The sequence below is a fragment of the Vanderwaltozyma polyspora genome, genomic scaffold (genome assembly GCF_000150035.1).
Source record: "Vanderwaltozyma polyspora DSM 70294 KpolScaffold1023 genomic scaffold, whole genome shotgun sequence".
In the NCBI taxonomy this organism is placed as follows: Eukaryota; Fungi; Ascomycota; class Saccharomycetes; order Saccharomycetales; family Saccharomycetaceae; genus Vanderwaltozyma; species Vanderwaltozyma polyspora.
This window is the reverse complement of record NW_001834688.1, coordinates 203,710-219,757: the sequence shown is the minus strand read 5'-3', so window position 1 is coordinate 219,757 and position 16,048 is coordinate 203,710. Positions and strand designations below refer to the sequence as shown.

Below are 16,048 nucleotides of genomic sequence, written 5' to 3'. Positions count from 1 at the left end.
TTGGTCCCAAAATATAGCGGTGTGTACAACAGGAAACTCCCCACTGAGTGTTCACACAGATTGTGCCAGGACTCTCCTGGAGTTTTTACCAGAAGCAAATGTTTGGGCAATACGGAAATGGGTCCGAGTTAGATTGGGTGCTCAACCAGTAATATAACAAATGGTAAGAGTAATACCTTCCCCACGCTCAGGATAAATATGTTCAATTACGTTAATTCACCGTAAACGATATTTCTTGAGGGTGAATCCAAGGGGGCATTGTCCCACTTAACTTCCTTAAAATACCCTTATGGCCGTTATTAACCAGCAGAACGATTTCTGACTGTTTTACCCAACGGAAAATTCACGCCCCCTAAGGATTTGTTAGAAGGGTTCTTTTGGGCAGAAGTTGGGCCCATCTTTGATAGTATTTCTGGGTTTAGGTTATTTCAAATCCCTTTTACTACTTTAGCATGTTATCTTTAGAGGCAACAGTTTCGACATTCATTGGATTAGCAACAAAAATACACCTGCATTTTCTATTATTTTCTTGGATAAAACAAAGATTTGCTGGGTTTGAATGTATAAGACTTGACCTTCTCTACGAGCACCAATTTTCTCTACAATGGTGTCACCTATTTTAACTTCGTGACCATTACTATCAACAGTAGTTACACGGGCACGAGCAACGTTAACTTTTCTTAAAATTGAACCTTTAGTGATAGTGGAAACCTTACCTGATTCGTCTAAGACTTTGAAAATATCATGACCAGCTTGAATAATACATGCAACATTCTTCGCACTTAATTCAACGATATCATGTAAAGCATACTCACTTGAAGTAGGTGTAGAATCGATAGATTTAGCCAAATTATTAGCAGTGATGGTAACTTCTTCTCTAGTTTGGTTGGACATGAAGGTAACTTGACCTTGCTTGACGGCCAAAACCAAACCTGCATCACCTTGATGGTCACCATTCAACACAGTAACATGGTCACCAGGTTCGAAAATTTTTCTCAAAGTTGATAGTGGAAATTCTAACGGTTTTAATGGGAACTCTGGTACTTTGACAGTTGCAATATCATTAGTTGTCTTTATAACAATACCTTTGGAACCACGTTGTTCACCACTTAGGATTTCAACACGATCACCTGCTTGAAAAGTAACATTAGCAGCTTGGGCCTTTTTGATAGTTTGGGAGATAGTGGTTAAGTCGACAGCACCATCTTTAGAACCAAAACGAGCTAATTCTTCAACGGTAGGTTGAATATCCTTTGTCTCAATATGTTGGATTCTGAAGGATTTGTATAAGTAACCATCGACATAATCGTCATTCTTATAGGTGAAATGACGGTCATCTCTCTTATATAAATTAGCTTGATCTAATCTCAATGCCATAGTAGGGTTAAATAATTGAGGTGGAGGTCTATGAGCAAATGTTGGTCTTCTTGTCTTTCTCTGTTGAGTAACAGGATCTATTTCATCATATTTACCGTAGTCTAGACGTGGTACGATCTTTAGCATAACTTCCAAGTTATTTTCACTTATTTGATCTACAACCGCTAAATCACCTTTGTAAATACCTCTCTTAATTCTGACGTAGTTACCTTCTTCTAGAGTGACATCGTCAGACTTATTTGGTTTCAAAAGCAATGGTAATTCTTGGACTGGAATCAACAACTTCTGAGAGATAAAAATATCAGGGACACCGTTACAGAATTTTTCGATAACAGATTGTTTTGGGGCTTCGATATAAATTCTACCGGTATAGTTGTTTCTTTGGAAAATAGATAAAATCTTTAACTTCTTGGCACCCATGGTTCTATCTAAATTCAATTTCTTTTTCAGTAATTTACGGACCAGTTCTTTTTCCTTACCAGGTCTTACTCTGACACCCCAGATTGTAGCTGTATCAACACTAGGTAGTAAGAATCTTTGAGGGACATAACCGTCTTGTGCAGCATCACGATACTGTTTCGAACTGGATCTACCATATCTTTCTCTTAATTCTTTTGCTAAACGTTGAGCATCTTCCTCGGAAGTTTTGTTTAAATCTTGATCAAGTTGTCTATGCAATCTATCATCTCTACGGTTTCCTGGTTCTCCTTCATCATCTTCGTCACCTCTAGTAATGAAACCTTCACGGATCAGTTCAGATTCTTCTTCCCCTTCATCTTCTTCCTCATCGTCACTAACTTCAGCTTCGATATCCAAGAATCTGTTTCTTTCCTGACGACGTTTCTTTCTTGGAGCCTCTTCGTCTTCATCCTCGTCTTCATCCTCATCGTCGTCCTCATCTTCATCTTCATCTTCATCTTCGTCCTTATCCGCTTCTTCTTCCAAAGGTCTCTTTACATGAATGTTTTCATTCTCTTCATCACCAGCATTCGCACCAACATCGACGTCAGCATCTGCACTAGCATCTGCACCGGTACTAGCATTAGCATTAGCATCTGCATCGCCACTTGCAACCGCAACCGCAACAGCACTCTCGTTGGAATCGGAACCACCGGCAACAACAGGCACCTCTACATCGGCAACGACATCCTCAGTCTTGACAGGCAGTTGGTTATCCTGAGTCTCGCTCATCGAAATGTGTAACTTAAACTTAAACTAGGTCAAATATCAGGTTTTCTAATAAAATAAAAAAATAAATTAGACTTTAAAAATGCAAATTTAAATGGGAAACAGAAATCACACAAAAACACTAAAGTGTACCCCCAGTATCCTAGCAATATGTGCCCAACACAGACCTTAATCAGTTCGCCAAACTTGAACAATATACCATTATTTTATAACTCCAAACCAATACTTTTAATACTAAAATTCCTCTTTCCTTTATATATTATATATTCAAAACTATATATTTCTTACAATTTCATAAAAGTAACAAATCGAAAGGAAAAAAAAAATTAGTTGAAGCCGGGTAACACCGGGTAACTTTAGGGTGGTATTATATAAGAGATGGTTTTACTATGTGATCTATTTCCTCATACTTAAAGGAACTATAGAATGACAGTAAACCTATTGAATAGATTAATTGAGTTGAGTTGAGTTGAATGGGATGCAATGGGATGCAATGGGATGCAATGGGATGCAATGGAATGGAATTAGCATGGCATGTATTTGATAATTTGGTGGGTTGAATGATATCCACTATATACTTTTTATTTATTACTATTTATAAGATATTTTTAGCTTTGAAATATGATTTCAAATAAGATAATTGCCAAGAACCTAGAGTTATTAATACAATGATTATTAAAAATGAAAAATTTTTAACTCTGGTATTTGTTGATTCGTTTGTATCTCTTAATTTGGCTTCTCTTATCTTCATATAAGATAACTCTTCGACCAACTCATCTGCTAGTTCTTCGATTTTGCGTAATTCCAAATCAATTGGTTTCAGTTTTTCCAATGCACTTATTTTATTCCAATCTCTGGCTTCAGAACCACTTTCGATATCTAGATCGATGGTTCTACGTAATGAGTTTGGTTTGCTATTCGTTGGGTCAGTGAATATATTTTCAAAACAAACGTCAAAATGTACATCATGTGGAGAGTTGAAAGCTACTCTAATACTACCGTCGAAATTTTTCTTTCTTCTGTACTCATTACCAATTGAATCACGAACATAGACTGATAATTCTTGTCCATCACCAATTTTACCATTCGAGTCGATCTCGATGTTGACTAATTGACCTTCTCTTGCAAAATCTCTGACACAGAATGGTTCAGGTTCTTTGTAAGCTTGTATATCGAAGTTAAGACATTCCACATTTGATAAGCAGACGATAGAGAGAATTAGTAATTGTAGAATTGATTTCATTATGATTTCAGATCACTGGGTTCTGTTTCCAATTCGTTGCACACTGCAAGACAATGAATTGATCATAAACAGTAAAGATCAAGATCGAATTCAATCAAGTAGTTGTAAATAGATTTATATCGATGTTAAATACAATAAAGATTATAAAGAAAGAAAGAACCGGTCAATCTATGAGGGACCCAGTGAACAAATTTCAAAGTTTTTATAATAGAACGGTATATAACCAAACCAGTTAGTTGAATTCAATTCAACTCAATTCGAAATGAATCCGACCCAGCATAAAACCCACACAAGTACATAGATGTCGAAACCATGAAAACAAGTTTTATCCATAGTCTCTTGGCACTTGACTGGTGCAACTGTTAGTTGCATTGCATTGTTGCTGTAAAGAGGTAAGACAGCCATTGGTGCTACTGGTACTTATAAAACAGGAATTTAACCAACCCAATGCAGTGCAACAACACAATTGAACAAAATATCGTGTGAGTCTGTGAGTGTGTTAAACGAAATTAACTGGATGATAAATAGTCAAAATTGTCCAAGAACTACAAGAGACATCGACTACGACTAGGATTACGACAACTGAAGTGAAATGGAGTGAAATGAAGTGAAGAAACCTAACTTGATCTCGATCACCAACAACCAACAACCAACGGTCCTCCGTAGATGGCTGGGTTGCTCCAGCAGAGGTTAATATCCATCATGAAATTGGGACGACTTTAGTTGGTTGTATCTTAAGAGTGTAAAGAACAATAGTATCGTGTATGGTAGAGATGCAATCTTGTTGCACAGACTGGGACCCTGCCTTGGTGAACCAATGCATTGATTGTGTGGTTCTTGTAGTTCTTGTAGTTCCTGTAGTTATAGACAATTCATTCAATTGTATGGTCAGTTGTGGTGCTGGTCAGGTGGGGTCTTGACAAACTACTTGTTACCCGACCAGCAGACTCGGCAAAGCTTTAACAACGAAATTTTGCAAAAGTTTCAATTCAAATTTAATTCAACAACTCAATCGAGAACTATCAAACACATATGATATAAAAAGAATATATCTTTGATTAGATGAGTTAGTTTTAATTATAGTTAAGTGCTTGTGTATATTTTTGTATTTCTTCTTGTTCTTGTTGTCTAAAAGTATACGTGTACGTGTGCGTTTGTGTTATTTAGCTCAGTTATATATACATAATGTCTGAATCATACGAAGAACAAGTTGAACAGGTTCAAGAACCTGTTGTTCAAGAAACCTCTATTGTTGTTGAAGAACAACAAGGACATGAAGAACCTCAAGAACAAATGTCTGAGGATCAACAAGTCGATGATGCTCATCTAGATGAACAAAATGCTCAAGACTCTGTTGTCACTTCTGGTGCAATGGTTATTGAACAAGATTCAGAAATGCCTCCTCCTCCTCAACATGAATTCCCTGAACCACAACAACCTGGTCCAGAACCTTACTACACTGAACCTCCTCCAGGTGCTCAACATACTTTCGGTGGTCACTCCCATAACGACCACGAAGGTGAACTATCTACCACTAGATTGTTCGTTAGACCTTTCCCATTAGACGTCCAAGAATCAGAATTAAACGAAATCTTTGCTCCATTCGGTTCCATGAAGGAAGTTAAAATTTTGAATGGCTTTGCTTTTGTAGAATTCGAAGATTCCGAATCTGCTGCAAAGGCCATCGAAGAAGTTAACGGCAAAACTTTTGCTGACCAACCTTTGGAAGTCGTATACTCTAGAGTCACTCCAAAGAGATATAGAATGACTTTGAAAAACTTACCTGAAGGTTGCTCTTGGCAAGAGTTGAAAGATTTGGCCCGTGAGAACAACTTGGAAACTACTTTCTCCAGCGTCAACACTAGAGACTTCGACGGTACTGGTGCTTTGGAATTCCCATCTGAAGAAGTATTGGTCGATGCTTTAGAGAAATTAAATAATATCGAATTTAGAGGTGCTGTCGTCTCTGTAGAAAGAGATGATAACCCTCCTCCAATCAGAAAATCTAACAGAGGTGGTTTCAGAGGTGGTCGTGGTGGCTTCAGAGGCGGTCGTGGTGGTTTCAGAGGTGGTTACAGAGGTGGCTTCGGTGGCCAAAGAGGTGGCTTCGGTGGTCCAAGAGGCGGCTTCGGTGGTCCAAGAGGTGGCTTCGGTGGCCCAAGAGGTGGTTACGGTGGTCCAAGAGGTGGCTTCGGTGGCCCAAGAGGTGGTTACGGTGGTCCAAGAGGTGATTACGGTGGCTCAAGAGGTGGCTTCGGTGGCCCAAGAGGTGGTTACGGTGGTCCAAGAGGTGGCTTCGGCGGTCCAAGAGGTGGATTCGGTGGTCCAAGAGGCGGTTATGGTGGTCCAAGAGACAACTACGGTGGTCCAAGAGATTCATCTTACAGAGCCAGAGATGCTCCTCCACGTGAAAGATCTCCAACTAGACAATAAACATATTTCTTCACATAGCACCCAGAAAGTGTCCTTTTTTTATGTTGATTTGTGTTCACTGAGAATGCAAAGTTGTTTTATTCCTCCTTATATTTTGACCTAACGTCAAAGGCCTAAAATTTTATCTTATATGTATTAGATTGTGGAATGATTTTGATTTATTTTTTGATTATTTTAACTATTGTTACCTCCAATGAAAACAGTTCGCATCCTAGATGTTAAATAATTTACCAAGGAATATTATATTTACTCGCAGTTATCAGTTCCCAAAATCAAAATTAGGTTAAGTTTAAATTTAAATTTTAGAAAAAATTTGTCCATAATTTTTGTCCTCCCCTTTAAGTTGTATAGTTGAATATTTTATTGTATTGATTGAATTAGTAGTTTGTGGAAATTATTTTCTTTATTTGAAATTATTTGTCAATAATATTGTATTATCCTTTTTCTTCTTCTAAAAAATTTTTTTATTAGTCCAAACCTTATGAAAGAAAATTTAGCAATTATAAAATAAACTTTTTATTAGTTTTGAAATCTTTTATAGTGGATTTGACCTCCGTCTTAGTTTTTTTTCTATTAGAATTGTATTCATCCTATTTATGTCACTATTTATTACCTTCCTGTCCTTCGTATTACAAACAGATTGCGTCATTCAGCCATCATCATAACTTTGAATATACAATACTGTGGGAGACAAATTGAAGATAAATACAAAACTCCTATATTTCATCCCGGTCTCTTGAGCTTCAATTCACCTTCCCTATCTTCCTTATCGTTTGATCTTATTAATAGTTCCTTAGTGATACTTGTATGGTCTTCGACGTACAATATTTTTAATTATTATGAACATTTGCATTAACTTACTCGCATTTTTAGTGTGTTAGTGAACAACTGCCACATTACTATTGTAACAATTAGCACTTATAGATTTGTATAGGTATATATTAATCCATGCACATTTATTTTTTAATATCTTTCTATACTTATATAACATATATTTATATTTGTAAATTTATTGATATTTTCTAGTATTTGGCTCGCCATTTTTATATGGCAGGTAGCTGTACAACAACGTACCAGTTATCCTTTTCGTAACCAGTCCTCATTATTATACCACCTGCACTGATACAATCTTCTTCAAGTTCACCTTTTTTGTACAAATGATAGTATCTAAACTTTGTATTCTTTTTTTCTTCTTCCTCTTGCTCTTTCTTTTTACGAGCAGCTTCTTCTAACCTTTTTGTTTCTTGTTCTTCTCTCCATTTTGCTATGAATTCAGCTCTCATATTTGATGGCACATTTGATAGGTCTGGCTTTTCTGGCTTAACTTTCTTCTCTTGTTTTTCCTTTTTGGTTTCATGCAATACCCATGGAACTAATATATCCTGTTTCATACCTTCATGATAACCTCTTCTAGATTCACCTTGTTCAAGTGCCCAACAATATATCAATGCTTGACCTCCAGCTTTAACTTTACTCAAAATATGTTTGATAGCGTTAATTCTTCTTTCTCTAGTTGACCAATGATGAACTACCGCGATTGAAATCGCAAAATCAAACGTATTATCCTTATGAGGCAAATGCATACCATCAGCCACCATTACATTGTAACTTCCATTTAATCTACTGGCACATTCGATTAAACCAGATGACCTATCAGAACCAATGATGAATATATTTGGATTAATACCTAAATATTTACCATTCCCACAACCCACATCGATACCAATACTACCAGTAATTTGATTATTTAAAAATTCTGTAACAATTGGCCATGGTTTATAACGAGTTTCAGAGAAATGGCTTGCAATCTCGTTATACACATCATGAACATATTCTTGTTCTTTTAATTCTGCCATTGCTGGGTCTATGTGTTAATTGGCTAAGCTCTTATTCTATGCTTCCCTCTCTAGCAAAAAAACCAAATAAAAAAGGTTAAAGTTGTCAGTAAATATAATAATTGTAAATGATTGATAATCTGATTGAAGAGATAACTAACCTGTATGTTAGTTCTGGTCAATTGACAATTTAAGTTTCATTTAACTTCGAGATGAGATGCTTTTAAAAGCAATTTGATATTTTAATGCACATCACGTGTACATGACAGGGTAATCTAGCTTGTAATTATAAAGACACAACATTTGACCAGCATGAATTGGAAGAACACTCTCTTTCTGGCATAACCAATGTTGGATTTGTTGTTGGATAATCTAAAAGCTAAATATTCATATATCGAACTAGCCAAAATAGATTTTATTTCAAGTATCATGGAGATTAGGTTGGAAATAGACAAAATGATAAAGATACCAAATTTCCTATGCAAGACAGTAGATCAATAGAACCGCGAAGTGCGTTCGTTATAATAACTTATTATACCAGTAGTTACTTAAATAGTACTAATTAGAACACCTACAATATATGTGGATCACTTGAATTAAGTTATCCTAATCTTTGAATGTGTTCGGAAGGCAATCAATATAACTTTGAGATCCATATGGCATGTTGGAAGGACCTCTCTTGGGACAATATAAAACAAATCAGTTGTGATTTCAACAAGCAGGTAAAACTTCAATCAATTGTTTATAATTTGATGATGAAAAACCAATAATAACTACATATATCCAGCATGACAGTAAATCGATATGTATTCTAACCACACACATTTTCAACAATGCTATCCAGCCAAAAAGTGATTTAACGCCCTACCATTTATGAAGTAAAACTAGCATACATGTAAACTATTGGTATCCGTCATGGTTTACATTGTCTTAGTGACTTGATTGGGAGGTGTTATAGTCACTTTTAATAGCTAACACTTCCCATATATATACAACATCCACGATTTTACCCTGACTTGACTCCAAATCCCATTCGGGTATATATTCCACTGACCGATTGGCTTTGTAAAAATTCGAATCCGTTTTGTAACAATATCGAATCAACCAGATCGAAGAGATGAGATTGATATAAAACAAAGATACCAAAATCAGTTACAATTAAGCTCACCGATTGTAGGATCCTATAAATTGAATTACTACTTAGATAATTTGTCATAAATTTTACTGTTTGGTCCATTCCGAGGGTTCTGTCTGACGTCTAATGGTTAAATAAGTGGTACTGCTCATCGACCTTATTTTTTTTAATTATAGCTATTGTTTTGGGTTTTTAAATAATTATTAATTTGTATTTAATTGAATTATTAAACCTACATTAGTATTTATTCGATTATTAAGTTTTGATATCTTTTATATCAAGTTTTTGCAGGAAATTGGGACATTTTTATATCAGACTGAGGTTGAATTGTAATATTTAAAGGTTGATTATGTTAAAATTTAATAGCAGGAAAGCTGTCAGTGCATTTATTTTAGTTCTTTATGTATTCGTTGGTGTGCCCTTGTGGTTTTATTTAACTTCGATTTACAGAGCAAAATTACCCGAAAAATATATTGAATCTTTATATGAAGATAAATATAGAGATGTGCATATGGTTATTCCTGTTTTTATCAGGTCTGAGACCTATCGATTCCCTGATATCCATGATGCAGTACAGACACAAGTAAACTATCTGTTGAACTCATTTGATCAACCAATTAGATGGTCTCTTCAAGTTTTACCATATGATGATGAGTTAATAGAATCAGCAAAGTTGAAAAATTCAACATACCATATTGTTAATTTGGTATTGGATTCAGCTGTTAGTTTATATGTATCAAATGAATCGGATGAAACTGTAGTGTTTTTTGATGATGAGTCAGTAGTTAACAATGATCTCCCATTTTATGTGGCTCAAACCATTGTTGAATTTACTTACGAATTGGAAAAACAATATTTAGCTACAAAGGATTTAGTACCAAAAAATAACTATTCAATACCATATAATCCTAATATCCATTTAAGCCTAACATTATTATCAGGAGATGGAGCACCAATTGCTTGGGAAATAGACTCCTCTCTGAAAAAATACTTTTCACCAATAAGAAAATTTTTGGCACCATATACAAACTTTACAGTAGATACAAGTATTGTATATTTCAATGATTTGAATTTAAGTGCACTGGAAAATAAAACGAATATTACTGAAAATGACCTTTCTTCAGTCTTAGATTTATCGGAACTGTCATCTTTGAATGAATATTCAGAAACTTCGGCATTAAATTTGGCAATTGTATTCCCTGGGAAACTGTCATCTGACAAAGGTTTACAGTATATAAATCCATCAGTTCCAAACAACTCAAGCGTTGCAAACTGGGAAAGTTTTATTATACCTAGATGGGGGGCATTGATTGTAAACAAATTCCCATTGGAAGAAAATACTTTGATTACAGAAGGCTATCTATCAGAAGTTTTATATACTCTATCACAAGAATTGTTCGTCCTAATTGGTCTTACAAACAATACAAACGTGGGAAATGTTACAACCCCTCAAATAACATTGAACTCTTTTAAAAGATTATTGACTTTAAAAAATATGGGCATAGCAGTTGATACATTGCATGCTCTTGTGATGTTGGTAAAAAACTTCCCTCAAATTTCAGTTCCAAAGGATGTTTTGAATGATGTGATAGCTGCACTTGAATTGAGAATTGAAATTGCTGACTTATTAAATAATCCAATGGTTGGTGATGACGTTGCCTGGAGCAATGCATTATCCATGAGTAATAAGTTGGTAGAATTGTCTGAAGCAGCTTTCTTCCATGGAGAAATGGTTCAACAAAATTATTTTCCTCAAGAACATAAGATCGCAGTTTATCTTCCATTGTTGGGCCCATTGTCATTAATTTCTCTGTTTGGTTTCATAAAAGTGATGAGGGATAAAGATTCAGCTTCTGAAAAGGCCGAAACTAAAGCTGAAGATAAAGATGAGACAACATCAACAATTTGTGATTCCAGTGATGAAAAATCTACTCTTGATGGTGATAACTCTGGTGATGAGTTATCAAAGGAAATTTAGACATTTTATTATAATCATACATATAATATGCTTTGATAGATAATGAACTTTTTCTATATGTACGGATATATAATATATTATTAGCATTTACATAATTTCATAATCATCATGACGACACTTTTGAGTGACATAGGTAGATGAATTTTTCCTTACAGTATAGCAAGGATCTGTTTTCATTTTTATTTTAGTACAAATATATATATGTGTGTATGTGTGCATCTGTGTAAGTATTTTACCATTGGGCAGAGAGTAACACATAATGCGATTGCATTACTTGCAATTCTTCAATTTCATCTAAGAATTGTAAACCTTTTAATCTTTGTTTTTCTTCATCAGAGATGTTTTTTGTGAAATATTCCCATAAATTTTGAATTCTGACATCTATATTTACATCAGGCAGTTGTTTGAACCGTGAAGAATAGGAATCCTTATTCCGATATTTCAATAAAGTTGGCATTTCCAATGATCTTGTTTCCCTGAGATTTGACTGCATGATTTTACCGAACCTATCGTTCTTGTCATCCTTACCATCAGGACCTTCTCCACCACCTCCAATGGGATCATAAGATATCCAGAGACCAGCTTTGCGATATGTTGAGATCAAAGAGTTTATGAGAAGTTGGGCATCATCATCCTTCAGATAACACAAAGCACATTCAGTAATGAAAATGGTCGGTTTGGTTAAATCGGTAACTTCCTTCAGTAAGTTAATAACCTCATCGTGTTTACTTAAATCACAAGATAATAACCTATATCTATCAGCTGGTAAAACTTTTCCAAAGAATTCACTGTTTCCCAATAGATTACCTTTCAATTTGATAGTTGGCTCGTAATCTATATCTATGTATGACATATTTGGATAAATTGATAATAAAGGTATCATTCTTAAATCCGAACCACAACCTAAATTGACAATTTGTATAAACCCATCATCATTGTGATTCGATATATAATCATGCAATACCATATCGATGCTTATTGTTCGCAGATAAGTCCCATAATTCATCACAGGGAAAGAAGATTGCAAAGATCTGTTGATTTGGCCTTGGGCCCTTCTACCCAAATTTTTCATAATGCTTTTAAAATATTCCAAATGGATGGTCTTATAATCGGAAAAACCACAAACGTTCTCCTGCAGTTCCTTGGAAGGAAGATACCCCTTCGAAACAGCCGCCATTTTACAAGACAATGCATCAAGATCAGTCTGTTGAACAATTCTCTCCATTGAAATTAACCTAATTTGACTGTGTATTTAAACCTTCCCTTTATTTTTTTATACTTTCTGTCTCTCTTTTCTTCGCAAAGTCTTGACCAAACTGAATCCAAATACAGAAGTATACAAGACAACTCCACAAATAGACCTCTTAGAGACTCATCCAGCAAAAAAAAGCACCAGATCAAGTCTTACTAAATCACACATCGCATCATTGACTATCAATACCAATTCATTTTATAACTCATTATATTAACAGTTTCGAAATTTGATAGCTTTTTACAAGATTTTAAACTTTCACTTGATCTCCTTTGCCCCAATTAGGAAATTATCGAGAACCCAAGCTCTTGGCCAAATGAACCCAAGTCAATGCCCCAATCGGGTAATCGAAATCCAGTATTTTTTTTTTTCATCTTACTCTCCCTACTCCCACAGAGGTTTCTAACATAATCCAATGCTAAGAAAAGAAATAAAAAGAAAAAAAGCCATGTTCGAGATATTCACATGTGCAAAAAGTTACACCATCAATCAACTCTCTTTCATTGAAACAGAAAAAAGTATTCCTAAATTTGGCATACAAATGTGAATTGAGAGATGAATATGGATATCAATTTGGATATATAGATATGGATATTAATGTAAATACCATCACAACCCACATCTATATCTACATCACATAATCACCTATCAGTATACCCCTTTTATACTGTTCTAACTTCGACCATCTTTCTTGTTCAACTTAAACAGTAATATCACCACTGCATCCGTCGTTAAGTTTTCGAACCTTTTTTTGTCATTTTTTAACGTCAAATTTTGGTTCGAAAAGTAGATTCGAGTTCGAAATTGGTAATAACATTATCATCAACTTTCAGTTTCGACTATATTGTCGATTTGTATAACTGGATAGTTAGTTATTCTTGTATTTTATATAGGATTATATATCTTGTGATTCAAGTATTGGTTCAGTTTAGTAGTTTTAGCAAACGGTAATTATTATTGTTATCTTTGTCTGTTTTCCAAGGAAAATACGATTTTAATAGACCAGTATACAAAGTTTTATGTGTGTATTGATATATCGAGATTTGTGATTTGGTTAGATAATAGATTGGATTTAGCTTGGTTTGTTTGTTTTTTTCAAGCTTTCCTGACTTTTTATTATAATCTCTATATATATTGATAATTTTAGCATAGCATTTAGTCTTGCATTCCATTCGTTTTATTTCATTGACAAATATATATTGATACATTTTCTAGAAAGGAGAGAGAGATAGAAAGAGAGAGTGTGTGTTGCCGTTGTTGTTTCTAAAAGAGTATTGAAATGGGTAATTCTTCATCCAAACCTTCGAAATCAAAGCAAAAGGGCAATGGTGTTTCTTCTTCTGCTTCTTCTATAAATTTAGAAACAAGCAGTAAAATTAAATCAAAGAATAAAAAAATTAGAAAGAAATCACAATCATCAAATGATGATATTAATAGTTCTACAAATAATTCGATACCAATTAAGAGAATAGATACTGAACAATCTACAAAATCTGTTAGAAGTAAGAAGTCAGAAAATGGGAGAGATACACCAATTGGAGCAATTCCAACAATCAACGTTTCTGATGTTTCTAATGATAAAGAATTAGATTCTAAACAAGCAGGTTCTCGTTCAAATTCTCAAAATTTAAATCATAGAAGAAACCATTCATTAGGTCATATCCCACAAATGTATTCTTCAAATACTGCTAATAATTCTGGAAATAATTTAAATTCAAACAATAGTAGTAGTACTAACATGGAGAGACCATTATCTAGAAGGTCTAGTTATAACACAAACATGGATCTACCTCCTTCAATGGTTCAAATGCAACCAAAATCTCCAATTTTAAAAAATTATAAACATTCTCATTCAGCAACTTCTTTTACCAATAACGAACATGCATTAACCGACGATGACGATGATGACAATAACAAACACAGCAAGTACAATAATAATAATGAAACTAATTTACATTCTGCACATCAGCGAACCAGTAGTAGGTCAAGATTGGAAGTAATGATGAACCCTGCTTCAGATGGTGAAAGAAGTCCTTCTGTCATTTCGAAACATCACAAGAGATCGGATAGTAATTTAGACGTTTCGGATTCATCATTATATGCTCATTCGATGTCAAGAACAGGTTCACACGCCTCATCTTTAGCTTCAGGAAATACAACTACATATACAACACCTTTGAATTCTCCTGGTATTACTAAGAATGGTAAAGAAAATGATGATTACTTCAACCCAGCTACTTCTAATTTGTCTGAGACACATATAGCAGATTCTTCAAATGATATTTCAACTCGTCATGGTTTTAGTCATGATTTCCACGAGCTTTTAAATTCAGCAAAGGGTGCCTACTTAGATGCATTTCCAACAGTAGTACCAGATGATGATGATGATTTGATCGGTAATAAGATGAATGATAAAGAAGATGATAGTGTTTCTCAACTCGGTGGTAAGAAGAAGAAGCCGTTAAGGCCAATAAATATAGATGAAACTATTCAAAAATTGTTGGATGCTGGTTATGCAGCAAAAAGGACAAAATATGTCTGTTTAAAAAATTCAGAAATTGCACAAATTTGCCAACAAGCAAGAGAAATTTTTTTATCGCAACCTCCTTTATTAGAATTATCACCACCAGTTAAAATTGTTGGTGATGTTCATGGACAATATGGTGATTTATTAAGATTATTCACCAAATGTGGGTTCCCACCTGCAGCAAATTACTTATTCCTTGGGGACTACGTTGATCGTGGTAAACAATCATTAGAAACAATTTTATTATTATTATGTTACAAAATTAAATATCCTGAGAACTTTTTCTTATTAAGAGGTAATCATGAATGTGCTAACGTTACAAGAGTGTACGGATTTTATGATGAATGTAAGCGTCGTTGCAATATCAAAACATGGAAAGTATTTATAGATACATTTAACACTTTACCATTGGCAGCTATTGTAACAGGAAAAATATTTTGCGTTCATGGAGGTTTATCTCCAGTTTTAAACTCAATGGATGAAATAAGACATGTAAGTAGGCCAACTGATGTTCCAGATTTTGGGTTGATTAATGATTTATTATGGTCTGATCCTACAGATTCGCCCAATGAGTGGGAAGATAATGAAAGAGGTGTTAGTTACTGTTATAATAAAGTTGCAATCAATAAATTTTTAAATAAATTTGGCTTTGACTTAGTTTGTAGAGCACACATGGTTGTCGAAGACGGTTATGAATTTTTTAACGACAGAAGCTTAGTCACTGTATTTTCAGCTCCTAACTACTGTGGTGAGTTTGATAATTGGGGAGCTGTAATGAGTGTAAGCGAAGGTCTATTGTGCTCCTTTGAATTACTTGATCCGCTAGATAGTACAGCATTGAAACAAGTAATGAAAAGAGGTAGGCAAGAAAGAAAACTAGCCAACCAACAACAACAATTACAATAATAGCATAAACATTATAATTTCCTTTAAATGTTTTTTTTTACTTTATTTTATTCTAACCGCCTTTTATTAAAGCTGACCAAAATATCGAACTCATAAATTATCTCCTCCTGATTATAATAAACCAGAAACTTAAAAGTACATAAATAATACCTGTATATTACATTACATATTATA

At 34.4% G+C, this 16,048-nt stretch overlaps 6 protein-coding genes and 1 pseudogene across 6 annotated transcripts; 3 read left to right on the top strand and 4 right to left on the bottom strand.

The window, feature by feature from the left end:
* The window catches only part of Kpol_1023p92pseudo, a 3,064-nt pseudogene extending 496 nt beyond the window's left edge, over nt 1-2,568 (bottom strand).
* A 592-nt stretch (nt 2,569-3,160) lies between these two features.
* Nucleotides 3,161-3,808, bottom strand: Kpol_1023p91 (emp24/gp25L/p24 family protein; the record flags this gene model as incomplete). The annotated part of the gene is made up of 1 exon (XM_001646728.1): nt 3,161-3,808. The coding sequence occupies one exon, from the start codon at nt 3,806-3,808 to the stop codon at nt 3,161-3,163; it is 648 nt and encodes a 215-aa protein (XP_001646778.1).
* A 1,185-nt stretch (nt 3,809-4,993) lies between these two features.
* On the top strand, nt 4,994-6,241 carry NPL3 (mRNA-binding protein NPL3; the record flags this gene model as incomplete). The annotated part of the gene is made up of 1 exon (XM_001646727.1): nt 4,994-6,241. One exon carries the CDS (start codon nt 4,994-4,996, stop codon nt 6,239-6,241), a length of 1,248 nt encoding a protein of 415 aa, XP_001646777.1.
* Nucleotides 6,242-7,284: 1,043 nt separating this feature from the next.
* On the bottom strand, nt 7,285-8,097 carry TRM9 (tRNA (carboxymethyluridine(34)-5-O)-methyltransferase; the record flags this gene model as incomplete). Its single annotated transcript, XM_001646726.1, has 1 exon — nt 7,285-8,097. The coding sequence occupies one exon, from the start codon at nt 8,095-8,097 to the stop codon at nt 7,285-7,287; it is 813 nt and encodes a 270-aa protein (XP_001646776.1).
* Nucleotides 8,098-9,560: 1,463 nt separating this feature from the next.
* On the top strand, nt 9,561-11,189 carry Kpol_1023p88 (PIG-S family GPI transamidase component; the record flags this gene model as incomplete). The annotated part of the gene is made up of 1 exon (XM_001646725.1): nt 9,561-11,189. One exon carries the CDS (start codon nt 9,561-9,563, stop codon nt 11,187-11,189), a length of 1,629 nt encoding a protein of 542 aa, XP_001646775.1.
* Nucleotides 11,190-11,421: 232 nt separating this feature from the next.
* Nucleotides 11,422-12,414, bottom strand: PPM1 (leucine carboxy methyltransferase; the record flags this gene model as incomplete). The annotated part of the gene is made up of 1 exon (XM_001646724.1): nt 11,422-12,414. The coding sequence occupies one exon, from the start codon at nt 12,412-12,414 to the stop codon at nt 11,422-11,424; it is 993 nt and encodes a 330-aa protein (XP_001646774.1).
* Nucleotides 12,415-13,720: 1,306 nt separating this feature from the next.
* Nucleotides 13,721-15,874, top strand: Kpol_1023p86 (uncharacterized protein; the record flags this gene model as incomplete). The annotated part of the gene is made up of 1 exon (XM_001646723.1): nt 13,721-15,874. One exon carries the CDS (start codon nt 13,721-13,723, stop codon nt 15,872-15,874), a length of 2,154 nt encoding a protein of 717 aa, XP_001646773.1.
* Nucleotides 15,875-16,048: the final 174 nt, after the last annotated feature.